General features: G+C 30.2%; 2 protein-coding genes and 1 long non-coding RNA gene across 5 annotated transcripts; 2 read left to right on the top strand and 1 right to left on the bottom strand.

The window, feature by feature from the left end:
• The first annotated feature begins 684 nt into the window (after positions 1-684).
• On the top strand, positions 685-3363 carry LOC132950359 (helix-loop-helix protein 1). Its single transcript, XM_061021779.1, has 2 exons — positions 685-1066; positions 1191-3363. Exons 1-2 carry the CDS (start codon positions 978-980, stop codon positions 1444-1446), a joined length of 345 nt encoding a protein of 114 aa, XP_060877762.1. The 5' UTR covers positions 685-977; the 3' UTR covers positions 1447-3363.
• Positions 3364-7132: 3769 nt separating this feature from the next.
• Positions 7133-9806, bottom strand: LOC132950846 (uncharacterized). The gene is made up of 3 exons (XR_009665254.1): positions 9676-9806; positions 7581-7937; positions 7133-7519 (listed from the first exon to the last, which is right to left on the bottom strand). It is a non-coding gene; the product is annotated as an uncharacterized LOC132950846 (long non-coding RNA).
• Positions 9807-9978: 172 nt separating this feature from the next.
• On the top strand, positions 9979-15751 carry LOC132950845 (tyrosine-protein kinase CSK-like). 3 transcript variants are annotated; one of them, XM_061022438.1, is made up of 11 exons: positions 9979-10931; positions 11366-11498; positions 11604-11773; positions 12066-12285; positions 12591-12725; positions 12790-12926; positions 13026-13187; positions 13263-13458; positions 13542-13628; positions 13701-13793; positions 13852-15751. In XM_061022438.1, exons 2-11 carry the CDS (start codon positions 11463-11465, stop codon positions 13936-13938), a joined length of 1323 nt encoding a protein of 440 aa, XP_060878421.1. In that variant the 5' UTR covers positions 9979-10931; positions 11366-11462; the 3' UTR covers positions 13939-15751. The 3 variants fall into 3 exon arrangements, with proteins under 3 accessions (XP_060878421.1, XP_060878420.1, XP_060878418.1); XM_061022437.1 differs by having other exon boundaries at positions 9979-10935; XM_061022435.1 differs by having other exon boundaries at positions 9979-11085.
• The last annotated feature ends 66 nt before the right edge of the window (positions 15752-15817 follow it).

The following is a 15817-nucleotide window of genomic DNA, read 5'->3' as shown; positions in this document are numbered from 1 at the left end:
TTTTCCACACCAGTATTTGTGGTTTTGACACAATTATTTTGTGGAATATTGATGTTAGTCAAATTATTTTCTTTCTAGAGATTATTCTCGTAAATTATAATTATATAGTTATTACTTTCAAATAGGTATATCTACCATTCTACCTATATGAATTTAATTCGTGATCCATTCAATTATTTTTTTAATTTTAAATATATATTCCATACATATATAATACGGATAATTAATGTAAATTACAAATATAGATAAGTCTCTAACCTTAAATAGTTAGGTATATATATACAATATACATAACACAGAGAAAAGATTACAATTAATTAAAGTCGTATTTTCCATAAAGATTAAACTTTAACATTTTTTACTATGCCTACATAACACCTATATACGTCTAGGTAGCATGCGTAATAATATAATATTTATACAATTATACAGTGTACGATATTATGTGAATTAAAGTTGTGTACATGTATATGCAACTGTATAATTCATACAGAACAGTTATCTTATTTTATAATACCTTTGAAAATATAGCCAATAATTAAATTATAAGTAAATTTAAAATATATGTAGATTATATAACTTATTATTATTCGTGAAGTAATCATTATATTACTATATTTAGATAACTCATGTAGTTACAATAATTATAATCAAACTACATATAATTATCCTACTGACGTACAAAATATATATTCAGATTAATCGTTTATTTTGCTTCTAGTTATATTTTAAGCAATCGAAAATAGCAGTACTAGTATAACATATTGTTTAAATGTGAAACGCGTATTTATGTGTATACATAGAGTTTTTCGTCCATATTTGAATCATAATAATAAACTATAATAGTATATACGAAATTTGTTCACGATTGCATACAATTTATTTTTTGGTTATTTAAATTGATAATAATAACCGCAACATAGCAATTCAATTTCGAATTAGTGGTAATTATATTGTTTTGTTATTTGTATTTTTAGATGGATTTTTTACCTTGCGGTATGTACTCAATGGCGGATTCGACGCTTCCAGACCACGTGGACGGACACGGTTCACTTACGAAAAAAAGGTCAGTAGGTACATGTAATAATACACGACTTATAATTTATATAAAGCAAAATAAACAAATTTGCGGTGATAAAAAAAAAATCAAAATATATCAATAATCGTCGTAAAAATCGATGATTTTCTAGCCGCGAAAAAAGTACGGTGACGGGAATGGCCACCTTGACTAGGGAAGAACGGCGGAGAAGACGGCGGGCCACCCAAAAATACAGAATGGCTCATGCTACACGCGAGCGAGTTAGAGTCGAGGCGTTCAACGTGGCATTCGGTGAATTGCGAAAACTTTTGCCCACGATACCACCCGACAAGAAATTGTCGAAAATCGAAATATTGAGGCTCGCCATATGTTACATAATGTATTTAAATCAATTTTTGGAAACGTAAATTGTTGACACTCTTTGACGATCTATAATTAGGTTTACATTATAATATATAATACAATATAGACACTATAAATGGCATTATAAAGTATATTCTCCTAGAACTGAATACAAAGTATCATAATTAATATTATAATTTATACCTAGTCAACAATGATTTGATATAGTTATTTAATTATCATCTTCCAACAGTTACAACACGAATAAGTTCTATATTTATAACTATCAATAATATTAATTAGATTTAATACAATTAAAAAAATATATTATATTATTATATTATGGTGTTTAATTTTGACAAAAAAAATATTCTTTCGAAATTTTCATATTTTACCCCCATTTTATCAAAGATATTATTATTATAATATTGTATAATACAGTAATACACTAATGTGATTGTGCTTAAACTTTATCATTGACTTCGGTTCTTTATTCCACAATGTCATCAATACATTATTTTTGATGATAATATTATACAATTTGTTTATTTTATTTTTTTTGTATATTATAATTTATAGTACATTTGTTTCATTATTCAAATCTATTATAATTGATTTTTTATTGTAATATATATTTATTTCTATAAAAACATGTAAATTATTAGGATTAGTTCTTATGTAAAAAAAAAATAGGTACGTACTATAATATTATAGTCTATAAATAAATTGCAATCATAGCCCCATACAGGCGTGCCCGGTTATACATTGGCTAAACATGAATTTATTTAGACTCAAAACTAATTTTTTTTTACTTCAAGGATGAAGGAATCCTAAAAATTTACTATTGGCAAGATTTGCGAAATTGTTCGAAATCCACCTATATGATGATAATAGATCGAAGACAGTTCCACTACCTACATAGTCAGCTATAGTATAATATTATGATAATTACCTAAGCTTAGAACTAATAACATAATATGTTTTTATTAAACGTATAGGCTGAATAAGTGCAATATAATTAATATTGATGTCAATAAAAAATAATAATTAATATATAGGTACGGACTTAAAATAATATGAGTTAATGATAAACATAGTTGTTTTAATACAAACATTTACCTACTTTATAATGTAACATGATATAATTTATTATACTATATATACAGAATAAGAATCTTTATTATAATTTTCATTCCATGTAAATATAAATCGAACTTATATATTATTATTATTATTATATACATATAATATGTATAATTAAATAATATATTATGTATTTAAAAGCTTTAGATTATATTATATTAAATAAATATTTTATTAATTATTACTATTATTGAGTGCGTTCAAATAAGTAACATTAGTACAATACCATAAGATATACATTGTAATAATAAACCAATTATATTAAAATATCGCAATAGCCAATAACAGCCAAAAATTTAAATCGTATTACATTTTTTTTTTGTTTACGGCTTATATTTTAGGACAAACAAATCGTGTTTCTTACTTGACGAATATTTTTGATGTTATTGTATATACCTGAAAATGTTAAGAAACTATACTTGTAATAATAAGTTATTTCTTGCATTTTTTCATATTATATTATATCTATACAGTATACACGTTTATTATATTCATGTTCACAATTTTAGTATCGAATTGATATTTTATGCGATTTGTTTGAGCATAATTATACCTGATATTATGCAAATTGAAATCATCCATAACCTAAACTTAAATATTATTCTATAAATTATTATTGCATAGGTATTATGCACGCACATTATATGCGTCGATGTATCCGCACGTAACTACATAAGTATTGCGACACGCATTCGTAAACTTAGTAACAATATAATATATATATTACCTATATTGTATGAGTATATGATTCCATTATTATCCAAATTTTTGTTCGACTTTACTTCGTTACTCCTTGCCGAGGTTATAAATAAAATTAGCTTTCTCGAGACAATAATATAATAACCATTTATGATAATATACTGTACCTAATATTATGGTAGTCTCATTAATTTATTTTACCTTTACAAAATTATCTTATCGCTTATAATATATAATATATTATGTCTCTGGATTTTTTAGGGTAAACGATTTGTTCCTATACTATGTATAAATTAAATTTTCGAATTGTAATGCGCTTTTGTTAAAGGCTAATAATAATAATAATAAAATAAAAACGCAAGGAAAAAACGTATTTACAATCCGACGAACCCCAACCCAATTATACGAACAGGTCGTCTTATATTTGTTTCGATAAAATGTTCGGCGGGAGTCGTATAATACAATTTATAATATTATATACTCGTATATTGGATAAATAAAGTTAAATCGCGAGGGGCAGTCTGCCGCGACCGTCGGACCGTCAAATGCAATCGGTCTCGGATGATCAGTTACCTATATGCGTAAAACGATAAAATGGGTACTATATGTATATGTAATGTGTAAAATACGATTCGATACTCTTCTGTTTATTATTATAAATACGTATTATACAGTGACGGCCGATGGATCGCACTGCACAGCACGTGTCGTATATAAAAAAATATAAGCGGTGTGATTCAATTAACGTATAACTATAATGTAAGACATACTCATTGTTTCAGAAAACAACGTTTTTGAAATTATTTCTTTTACACGATTTTAAGTCGTTATAAAGCAGCATTTTTTGGAAAAAAATTCTGTTTTTCAATCTTCACTATTTATTTTTTTAAAGTTGTTTACTCTCTGGAATGACAATACATTTTAATTTCATATTCCAAAACCTTGTGTTATTCAGAGTATTTTCATCTATAAAAATCAAATTTTGAACAAGTAGCTTTTTATAGTTATAATTTATAAATTATAAGTATTTAAATTTTAAAGTTTAGTCGGGCGAAGTAGTGTCGACCAACATTTTGCTGGGTACTCGATTGTACTACTCCACTCCGCTCGTCTACATTTTTAATACTTATAAATTAACTCATAAAATAGTCGTCCAAGATTCGATTTTATACTTCAAAAAACTATAAAAAATGTTCTATTTTGGAATAAGGAATTAAAAGTGTACGTACCTAGTCATAAAAAATAGTAAAATATATCGTTTTGTGACGACTTACAATATTATTATAGGTATGTAAAAGAAATATTTTCAAAATTATAGGTGTTCTCTGAAATAATGAATGTCTTACGTTAAATGGATCACCCAGTATTATATTATATACTATTTAGGTAGGTACTTTCGGACTTTTTCGAATAACAATTTGTTTTTATCACCAGTGAACGTAATAATATATACGCAGCGTCTACCGTCGTTATTATTGATATTATAAATGCCAGAGCCGGCGTGGCGGCGGTCCCGTCTGCGGATTCGAGCTCGGGCTCCGGGCGTAATGGAATTCGGTCGTCGCACACCTGAGGCCGGTTCCGCCGGGCCTGCAGCTGCAGCCGCACCCCGCCGATCCTGTATTTTAAAGTTGTCGCCGGATCGATGGTTTACGAGTGTGTGCAGACACGGCTATGAAAAGTTTATAGTATGTTATTTAAGAAGATTTCGGCTCACTGTTGTCTGTTTGTCACTATCTATATCTCTCTCTGCAGACCTATGCGCTACATGGAAAATGTGTGTTCAACAGAAAGCGTTGTTATAAATAGGCAGGGAGCTTTAATAATATTAGAGTGAATCGACCCGATAATCAAACTAAAGTTTAAAACATTTTTTGTAATTGTGCGTAGGATTTTTAACGATATTTCAATTTGTATGCAAGTCGTGAGTACCTACTTATAGCCTTATACCTAGGTGTATATTGTAATTTAAAAATGTTCATATACATATAGCATAAATAAAAATAAAATCTGTTTGCGAATTAGTTTTTGGTCGTTGAAATGGTTTTTGCTTTGAGGAGGGGGGGAGGAAGTGAACTTGTTAAGCGAGGCCTCTATTAGTTCACAGCAGTGGCGAAATTTGGTCATCACCGACCAGAAAAAAAAAATGTGGGCTTATATCATAATAACCTCTCAGTCCAACCATTGTGATCTGTAATCTGTTAATCTGTATACATGTATAATGTAAGTATAGGTACCTGTATAAATTATTAAATGAATACATACATTAAAATAAATAATTACATACTATTTAATAAAGTTTTAAAATGTACTTTTTCGAGTAGATTCGTGGAATAATCTGTGTAGGTATGCATAATATACACTATAAATCTCGAACTTCAAAATGTTATAACCTTGGAACTAAGTCAGACCGACAAATTCTGATCGCACCATTATGCTTAACTTGTTGAAATATACCTAAAGGTTGCCGAAAATTCGAGCTAAACTGCATTATTTCAATAGACTTGTGCAATATTGCAATTATAGTGATTAGTTTTTAACACAAAGTAATATAATCTAAGTTACAGCTACCATAGGGGATTTGGGTTTATATTTGTTGTTTCTAAAAAGTATATTATATTAGTACAACAGTACCTAAAAATAATAATGTTTATATAATTAAATAAGTACATAAATATGGTTCGCCAGTTTCAAAAAAAAGTCATTGAGGGGATACGATACCCCCCCTCCCCGTAATTACACCACTGGTTCACTGAACGATTTTTTACATTTTCCTAGTATTTTGGGGAAGGCAGTAGCCCCCATACGGTCATTCGCCACTCTAAGTGTATTTAGTCTTATATATTATATCATGTTTATTATATAGCTTTTAGTCATTTCCTTTTTTATAATATAACAACAATAAATTGTGACCGAAATGCCGAGGAGAACTAATAATTATATACGAACCAGCAATGGTGCATTAAAATAAAATGTTCCCATTTTCGCACGATCAGTCAAAACTAAATTAACTATATTATAATATAATATATATATATATTAGCTACAGCGTGTGCGATGGGGTGAGTGCGTGGAAAATGAATGGACCAGCGTGCGCAACACAAAAGTGTGAACAACCGCGAGGGGGTGCGAAAGCGATCAAATCCCTGAGGAGGACACTGCACGTACGCGGTCCGTATAAAGTATATAACGTATATAATACGTGCGTATATATATGGTAGGTGCACGCGTTATTACATTATATCATAATATATATATATATATACATACAGTCACCAGGCAGCTCGGCAGTGGTGTATATATAGTTATTACACGGATCGGCAGGCCTTTTAGAACCCGAATTGGATTAGAAAAACGGATCCGGCTTGTATTTCAATGATTCGATTACAGCAGTACAAGTCTATATACATGTTGTGCCGATAGTATTGTACGTGCATGCAGGAGTTGCTTATACGGTCGGCAATCGCTTCGCAAGTGCGCAGTCGTTTGTATGATGGGTAGCTAATTATTATAGAATGTATTAGTAGGTACACATTATAATATATTATGTGTGTGCAGGGCACTGCAATATTGCAGTCAACCGACTGGATTATGTTATATGATATTATAATATATAGGTTATATTATATGTCACTGGCCGTAAAGTGTATATTATAATATCTTATATCATAGTCGCTATATACGTGGCGTGTTATAATGAATATAAGAATCGAATGTGTGAAATAATAGTAACAATAGTGCGTTATAGTCACAATTTTCACACGCCATAAACTAATTTTACTATATCGTTTTGTGTTTATTAGTAATACGAATATATCAAATGAAACTAATTAAATTACTTATCGAAACATTTATTTGTGTGAATAAAATTTATATATATCAATACAATTTACAGCAGAGATTTGTGTTTGTTTTAACTTATGATTGTGACATTATAAACTTCGCTTTTAAAGTTAATTTATTATAATTTATAATTTATAATAGGTACCTATCAGTAATTTATTCATATAATATAATAATTAATAATATATTATGCAGTAATAGGTAGAAACAAATTATATGAATATAAATTATACTTTGGGGGACGGAGTGGCCGAGCGGACTAAGGCGTCGGTTGTGATGCACACCGGCGCTGGTTCAAACCTCGGTTCACGGGCGGCAGTTTTATTCGGCAAGTCACTGTGTCCGAAGAACAAGTGCCGCCATCCCCCACCCGGGCATGGCAGATACCTATGGGTGCCCACTTGAAAATCTGCCAAAACTACACAAGTGTTTACCAACCAACAATATCCTTCCCTACAAACAAACAAACAGCTAATGGACATCAAATTATCAATGAAAAAAAAAATATATATACTTTATTTTATAATGCACAATAACGACCTCAAATGTTCGGACTATATTATGCGCAGAAAATATGTGCAAATGCGCAGGTCTAATTTCTTCGTCTTGGACAGTATTATGAATAAATTAATGATTGACGTCTATAATACGTTTAACAGTCTATGTTTAACTGAATACAAACAATCCACCGCCACGTCGAGTTTGATCGAACTATTGATGCACAGCCATTTTTGATTTCATTATTTCAACTTCAAACGTCATCAAAGATTTGATAACGGACCAACGGAATATAGATTTCCACATACTGCAGCCGTCCAGCAAATGTATTTTGCTTCGTCTAAACTATCCATCTCCGCTTCAGACGTCATAACTTCAATATGTCAAGTAGGAATCCAATAAGTAAATTGTTGTTGCTATTGTTTATATAGGTAAAATACAATTTATAATACCTAATATGTAATTACTTATCGGATTTACAGTAAATATTATTTATTCATGCTGTTTAAAATCAAAAGATTCAATTTTCTACTTGTCACAATTTGTAATTTTATACAATAACACTTGATAAAAAAAACTCCACGATGACGTAAAATTATAATAATAATATAAGTTGAACAATAGGTACTTTTTAGATTCTGAGCGAAGCGATGAATGTATTGATTTTACAATGATGTGTATCACAGGACAGTAAAAGTACTTGGATTTTCTTCAACAGTACCTTTTCTGATAGGAAAATGAATCTAGTTGGTACTTTGGGGGGTCACAAGTATAAATTTCCGACATGAAAAACAAAAGAAAAATTAAGGAAAAATGGGAATTTTTACGCAAAATCTGTTTTCGAGAAAATCGATTTTGGTTTTTGGTGTAACTCTAAAACAAATGACCGTAGGTACATTAAATTTTGACTGAATGTTTATATTAGCATTATCTATACACCATAACCTTTTTCTAAATATTTTGACTTATTTTGAGCTATTTACGGACATTTTCAATTTCTAAAGAAGATGCTAATAAAAATTTTTTCTCTTATTTTTTACATAAAAATGTTTATAAATAAAATACACTTTAGCTTTGAAAAGTTTTGAATTTTTCTAAAAAACTAAAAAAAAATTGATTTAAAGTTTCTACCTACCATAATATAGTTATAATTACGTATACTATAAATAGGTATACTTTTATAGTACTATATATTCAAAAGATTTAGTTCTGACATTGTGCGCTGTGGTTGATGACTGATGACCTAGGTTTGAAACAGTTATAAAATATAAATATATACCTATTTAGAAGTTATAATATTATCATTTTTATTCCTTGTTGTCATTTTGTCAGTTTAAACTTGTTTAAAAAAATGGTGGACAAGTATGTATACTAAATATAAAACTTTTATATTTAATCATATAGGTACTTTAGATTTTATAACTGTCTGTCTGTAGACCTATATACTGTTAATACCAGTGCCTTGCCGCCTTCAATTTTACTTCGAGATATTAAACAATAACAAAAAAATTAATTAATTTGGCGTAATGGTGTATTTTTTTATCATGATTATTACATAATATTATATACTATTATTATCATAATAATATGCTCGCAGTTACACCATGCCACCGTTGGCATTTGGCCGGACTGCAGCACTGGGTCGTACGCAGTGACACGACCGCTATCTCACTCATATAATAAATAATATATTATAATGTTATGAGTATATACACTCGCGCACTATTATATAACAACAGTAAGTACACATAGCCTTTTTATTATTATTTACGCGTACCTACGTCATACAATTGTTATTATTTATGATCATGTACGCATATATTATTCGACTATCAACCGTAGCGCGGAACGTTTGATAGAATTAATCGTTCGTTCGGAGAAAAAAAATGACTGTGCGGTGGGGGTGAAGAGAGTTAGGAATAACGAATTTTCCGCGAATGCGTCGTGGCGGCTACCGCGGCCTATTCCGGCTCGGGAAAACGCCTGGGCACTCGGCCGGCCAGAGTAATCGCGGTTTCGTGCGAAGTCGGGCGCACCCGATCGTACTTAAAAATAATTATAATTTATAACAATGTACTATAATATACGCACGTCCAAAGTTGGATACCTACCTTTGTAAATTTGTGTTTAAATAATTTTCCGCCGTGTCGATCGCGCTCGTCTCGACGGGTGTTTTTATGAAAAATCTTCACGTTGGTGGCAGGCGGCCCCGCAGTAGTCTGCAGTTTGCCGCATCGCGCCGAAACAGTGAAATCTCAACGTCGTATTATAATTTCAATCAGCTGATCTCCGCCTTGCCCGAATCAACGTTATTATAGTTTTTTTTCGAGCAGAACATAACTGCCGAGTATAGAATGATGCGCACAAGGCCCGTGCAAGCCTGAAGTCTCGTAATTGTTATTATTCGCTAATCATTCATGTCTTGCTGTTTTCAAGTCGTCGACGTGAAAATTACTTATGGATATATACGCGTACAAATCGTAACTGAAGACACTGGACACGGTCGTTTTTAACGACGGACCGTCTTGCAAGTCGTCTTCGGCACGTACTCGAAATATAAAATTCGTTTTGATCGTTTCACGAGTCGCTTAAAAACTTCAGTTTTCGGTCACATACGAAAATAAGCTTACCCGTGTATGGGGCTGTATATCTTGGACTGTTAAAACGGAAAATTGAACGGATCGAGTTCAAGGCATATAGAGCCGTTAATATAAGTAAATCTATGGTTTCAAACTTCAAGGGTTCTCTCGAGTCTCGTTATTCCGATATTTCGATCTTCGGCGGCAAAGAAGACGAAGACGACGGCGGCGACAGTGTGACCATTTGTCTGGCGCACGAACTCGTTTCGGTCCGTCGGCAGCGTTGACCGTGGCCTGCAGCGTGCGTCCGTCAACGATAATATTATTGTATACAACTGTTTTCGTGGTGTGTGCGCGTGCGCCCGACCGTATATATTGTGTTTACCATAATAATGTATCGTCATTATCAACGCGTATCGTCCGATTATCATTTCATTACCAATAATAATAATAACAATATAAAAAGTAGTAATAAATAATAATAGTAGTGTTTTTCGTTTTGTTCGCGGTAGTGTTGGGTTTAATGTCATTTCGCGAATCTCTCCGTTCGGTCTTCCGATCGAAAAACTAGCACGCGCGGAACTGGTTTCGCGACTGCGCCGCCGACTACAACTATACTACGACGACAACACGGCCTAATATTGTATCGCACGTTCGCAGAAAACAAATTCCGCGGCGTACGCGATTTGTGAAATTTTCGTCCGTCGCTGTTATGACGGATCGTCGTCCGACGACATCCCGATTCGCCGAAAACCGTTCCGGTCGTTCACGCTAACCCGGGAATACCGGTGGGTAAGCATCTGTGAAATTTATGCGTGTTCCCAGTATCCGTGTCATCATCCTTCGCTGCCCCCCGACGATCACCTCAGTCTCTTTAAAGTTTAGTCGTTCGATCATGTTATTATGTTCACGTAATGCACGTCCTCCGAATACTCGCCCGTGGTAAGCAGATCAAATTTTTTCCCTCTACACCCACTGTAATAGATGATTTTCTGATAGAGACCATATTGTGTACCAGACACGAGTGTAGGTGTGTGTTGTTTGAATGCACTCGTGTGTTTGTGTGTGTGTGTATGCGTATTCCTCGAATGTGGGTGTGTGATGATTCATACTTGCTGCAATATGAACCAATCCTAATGTTGCAATAACAAAATACAACAGTCCTAACCTACTGTTACATATTTTATTAATCACTGTTTCATAATTTATTATGTGTGCACAGATCAAACGGCGGTCATTAATTGCAGTGAGTCAATGTTCTGTCACGGATAGATTGGATCAAATGGTCGTTGGCCAATCGTTGAACAAACACTGGAAAAATGGATCACGGGTATCAAAATACCGGCAGAACCCATGTAAGTCACTTATGACTTATACTTTATAGTATTAAAGTCTAGTCTACGGCCTACACTCTCGTCACTGAACCATCACGTAACCTAACCGTCGTTGATAATTTTTAGTTTGGAACAACTCCTCAACAATTGGTTACACACTCGTTTTGCGACAGAGCTTCTCCAGTGTCACCCGTCACAAACATCGGAAGTTACACTTCATTTGTGCAACACGTAAAAGATGACAACAATATGAATTCGTTACAGCGCAAAGCACAAGTGAAATTAAATGCCATGCCGTGAGTACAAACTATCATATTATATAACTATTTAAGTATATAATTTTGTTTTATTCTCAATAATAATAATAGTCTTTGTTTTTGTGTGCATAAAAATGGTTAAAAAAAAAATTACTGATTACATTATACAAAATATAAAATTTTAGAAAGCAGTAGGTACTTAAATTTACTTTTAATAACATTGACTATTGGGATAATATTTTATTCTTGTACTTTACTTAAGCTCTTAAATGATAATATATTGGTTTAGTAAAATTAATTTATAATTATTCTGTTATTTATGCAATGCTAGATGGTTTCATGGAAAAATATCAAGAGAGATGGCTGAAGATTTGCTAACACCAAAAGAAAATGGTCTATTTCTGGTTAGAGAATCTACGAACTATCCGGGAGATTATACACTTTGTGTTTGTTACATTGGTAAAGTGGAACATTACAGAGTAAAGTATAAAGACAACCAACTTACAATCGATGATGAAGAATTTTTTGAAAATCTATCCCAATTAGTCGAAGTAAGTAATATTTCAATCTATTTCTTGAATTTTTCAACATATAATATTTCTAACCTGTCATCACTCGCGCAGGGTAAATTTCAAATTAATCTTAATAGTACTGAGTCTATACATTTTAGTATTGTCTAATATTTAGGTGTATATTTGAAGTTATTTATTTATTTACTTTTAGATACATATTATTTTATAAAATAAACTATGGGGTACATTTTTACCTCTGGCATAAAAAACTACGCGAGTGGTTACAGATTAATTTGATTTTTACTTTTGCAAAACATAATTGTGTATGATAATTTATATTTTAGCACTACCAAAAAGATGCTGATGGACTATGTACACAATTAACCAAGAGTCTACCTAAAAAAGGCAAACAAGAATTTTGTATTGATACCAAATCTTTTATTGATGCCGGATGGGTTATCCAAGAACAGGAATTACAGGTTTGCTTAAGTAAAATCTATTTATTTGATACCTTATTAAATTAAACATGTTTTTATTCTCTAGTTAAACGAAACCATTGGCAAAGGGGAATTTGGTGATGTATTATTGGGAGTGTACAGAGGAGAAAAAGTAGCTGTTAAAATGTTGAAAGATTCTAGCGTAGAAGCCCAAAAATTCCTAACAGAAGCTTTACTTATGACGTAATAAATTAAAATCGGTCTTATTTATTAAATTATTATATAGCTTATTTTGTAAAAAAAGAATTACATAGACAATTTATGTATTTGTTTGTTTATCAGGTCTTTGAGACATGAAAATTTGGTTGAACTTCTTGGACTTGTATTAAATGAAAAACATTTATTGCTAGTTACCGAATACATGGGTAAAGGTAGTCTTGTTGAATATTTACGATCAAGAGGAAGACTTCATGTCACCAAAAAAGATCAAATTAATTTTGCTGTGTAAGTTATTATATGTTTTAAAATGATGTTTTGATTTGTCATTTAGTTAATTGTATGATGTAAAAAATATTTTAGTGACACGTGTAGCGGTATGGAGTATTTAGAGTTTAGAAAAGTAGTACATAGAGATTTAGCAGCTCGAAATGTTTTAATATCAGAAGCTGGAGTAGCTAAAGTAGCTGATTTTGGATTGGCACGTGAAGAAAATTATATTGTGGATGCTGGAAAATTGCCCATCAAGTGGACTGCCCCTGAAGCACTTAGACAAGGAGTAATTTGAAATAGCAAATATTTACAATGATTAAAATTTAAATTAATTTAAAACATTGGATGCATTTTTAAAAATTGCTTCAGGTGTTTTCAAATAAATCAGATATGTGGAGTTTTGGAGTTCTATTATGGGAAATTTATTCTTTTGGTCGAGTTCCTTACTCTAGAATAGTAAGTGTTGCATTATTTTAACTTGTTCAATTGTCGATCAATATTAATAATTAAAATGTTTATGTTTACTAGCCATTAATTGACGTAGTAAAGCATGTAGAGAAAGGTTATCGTATGGAAGCTCCTGAGTGTTGTCCTCCAGAAATATATGAAATCATGAGACAAGTAAACATAGTTTTGTGATATTAAAATTTAATATTAACTATTGTTTATACTTTTATAGGCATGGGACTTATTTCCTGAACGAAGACCTACGTTTAAGGATGTTAAGACCAAACTAGCACAATTAAAAGTTGTAACTATTAACTAAAAGTTGCATTGACTAATGACTAATGTATTATAATATATCTGTGCACTAACTTTGTTAATATCTGTATAGTATCAAATTTAATTAATATTTATGAGCTAGTCTTTATTTTATCAACCTTCAGTATTTTTTATTCTTTAGTGTTTTTTTAAATTATTATTATTACTATTATTATTGTATACTATTTAATATTTATACAAAGTAAATGCATTTAGTATTGGCTGAGGTAGATTTTCAAACTTTTAACCGAGTTACACAACTTATTCAATTATGATGTTGAATAATGTTTGATATTACATATTAAATATAAATGTTTTTTAACATGATCACATTATTTATATCTATTATATATTTAATCAAAAGCATTTAATTTATATAAAATGGGATCTTACTATTAAATAATATATAAACTGAATTAATATACTTATAATAAATTAATTTGATATCATATTAATAATCTTTGTGGGTATTAACATTTTGAAATTAATTTACATATTATATTGATATTCTGTCAAATGCTTTAATTATTAAAGACAGTGTTATGTATGGTATATACGTGTGATATTTAGTTATATCAGGAATTAATACTGAATGTATATACCATTTTTAATAATTTTGTTCATCAAGTTAGTTTATTTATTGCATTTCGATTATCATTAAGTATGTTAAAAAATTAATCAATACTTCACCAATGCTAAGCATTTTAATATTAAATTTATTTTGATTGTATTTTGGGCTTGATTGTGTTTTTCGGTTTGTTTTTTTCAATTTTATTTCGTTATTCAATTGATAGGTACAATATTTTAAAATACTATTTCGCAAAAAATCAACATCAAACTCATCTCATTGCAATAAATTGATTTACTTTAATACTCCAGAGAAAAACGTAACTTAATATGTTAATTTTTTTTATATGATGTAAAAGTTATTTTTTCTATAGTAGACAATTTATTATTAAATTATTATTTATATGTCATTGAATTTGACTGTTATAAAATGTATTTATAGCAATTGTAACTTATCTATTAGAAATTGGTTTCAATTTTATCAATTATTTATTAAATACTTTCTATAATATTTAATAGATAAATTTGCATAGATTTATTTTTTAGTTTGCTTTTTATTTTTGAATTTAACTGTAAGTATGATGTAATATATTATTGATATTCTTTTCAAAACACCAAACTTAGAAATAATCTTTCCAATTGCTTACTAATAAATAATAATACTGACTGATTAAAATAGAATGTTACTATAAAACACTAATATTGTTGGAAGCCCACGCCAAGTTTTTAAATTTACACTGATTACTGCTAAAAATATATTTCTAATAAATGTTAAAAGATTTTTTATTTTACAAGTCATTTGTAATATTAAATTACAAAACACGAAATTATAATGTCACTAATTAATTGTATTAGGATAAGAAATAATAATCAATTTTAATGTTTTTTTTAAAATTATTTATGTCAAATCTCTTAAATGAGATGTATCTAAGATAAATTGCCTTATTTGACATAACATATTTGGAGTTTGGACGTAAGAAAACTTTTAATGTTTGATTTGTTTTAGGTAAAGGTTTTATATTCAAAACTTTGTAAATATTACTGTATTTTACTGGTGTATTTGTTTGTTTGTTTGTTTTTTTTTTATTTACTTGGGTAGCTTTATTTCCAAAAACTTGGTTTTTGTACTCATATGTTTATTCATAAGTTTATTATGATAATTTTTATTTTAAGAAAATTTTTTTTTTCTACCCTATAATATATTTTTTTTAATCTAAAATAAATTGATATTCTCAATCAATAAGTGTTATCATTTTTAATTTTCAAAATGTGTTGTGTTGCTGTGTATCTACTTATTTTGTTGCTTGTACTATACT

This window comes from Metopolophium dirhodum, chromosome 8, assembly GCF_019925205.1.
Source record: "Metopolophium dirhodum isolate CAU chromosome 8, ASM1992520v1, whole genome shotgun sequence".
In the NCBI taxonomy this organism is placed as follows: Eukaryota; Metazoa; Arthropoda; class Insecta; order Hemiptera; family Aphididae; genus Metopolophium; species Metopolophium dirhodum.
The sequence above is the reverse complement of the archived record's forward strand: the minus strand, read 5'-3'. Positions and strand labels throughout refer to the sequence as shown.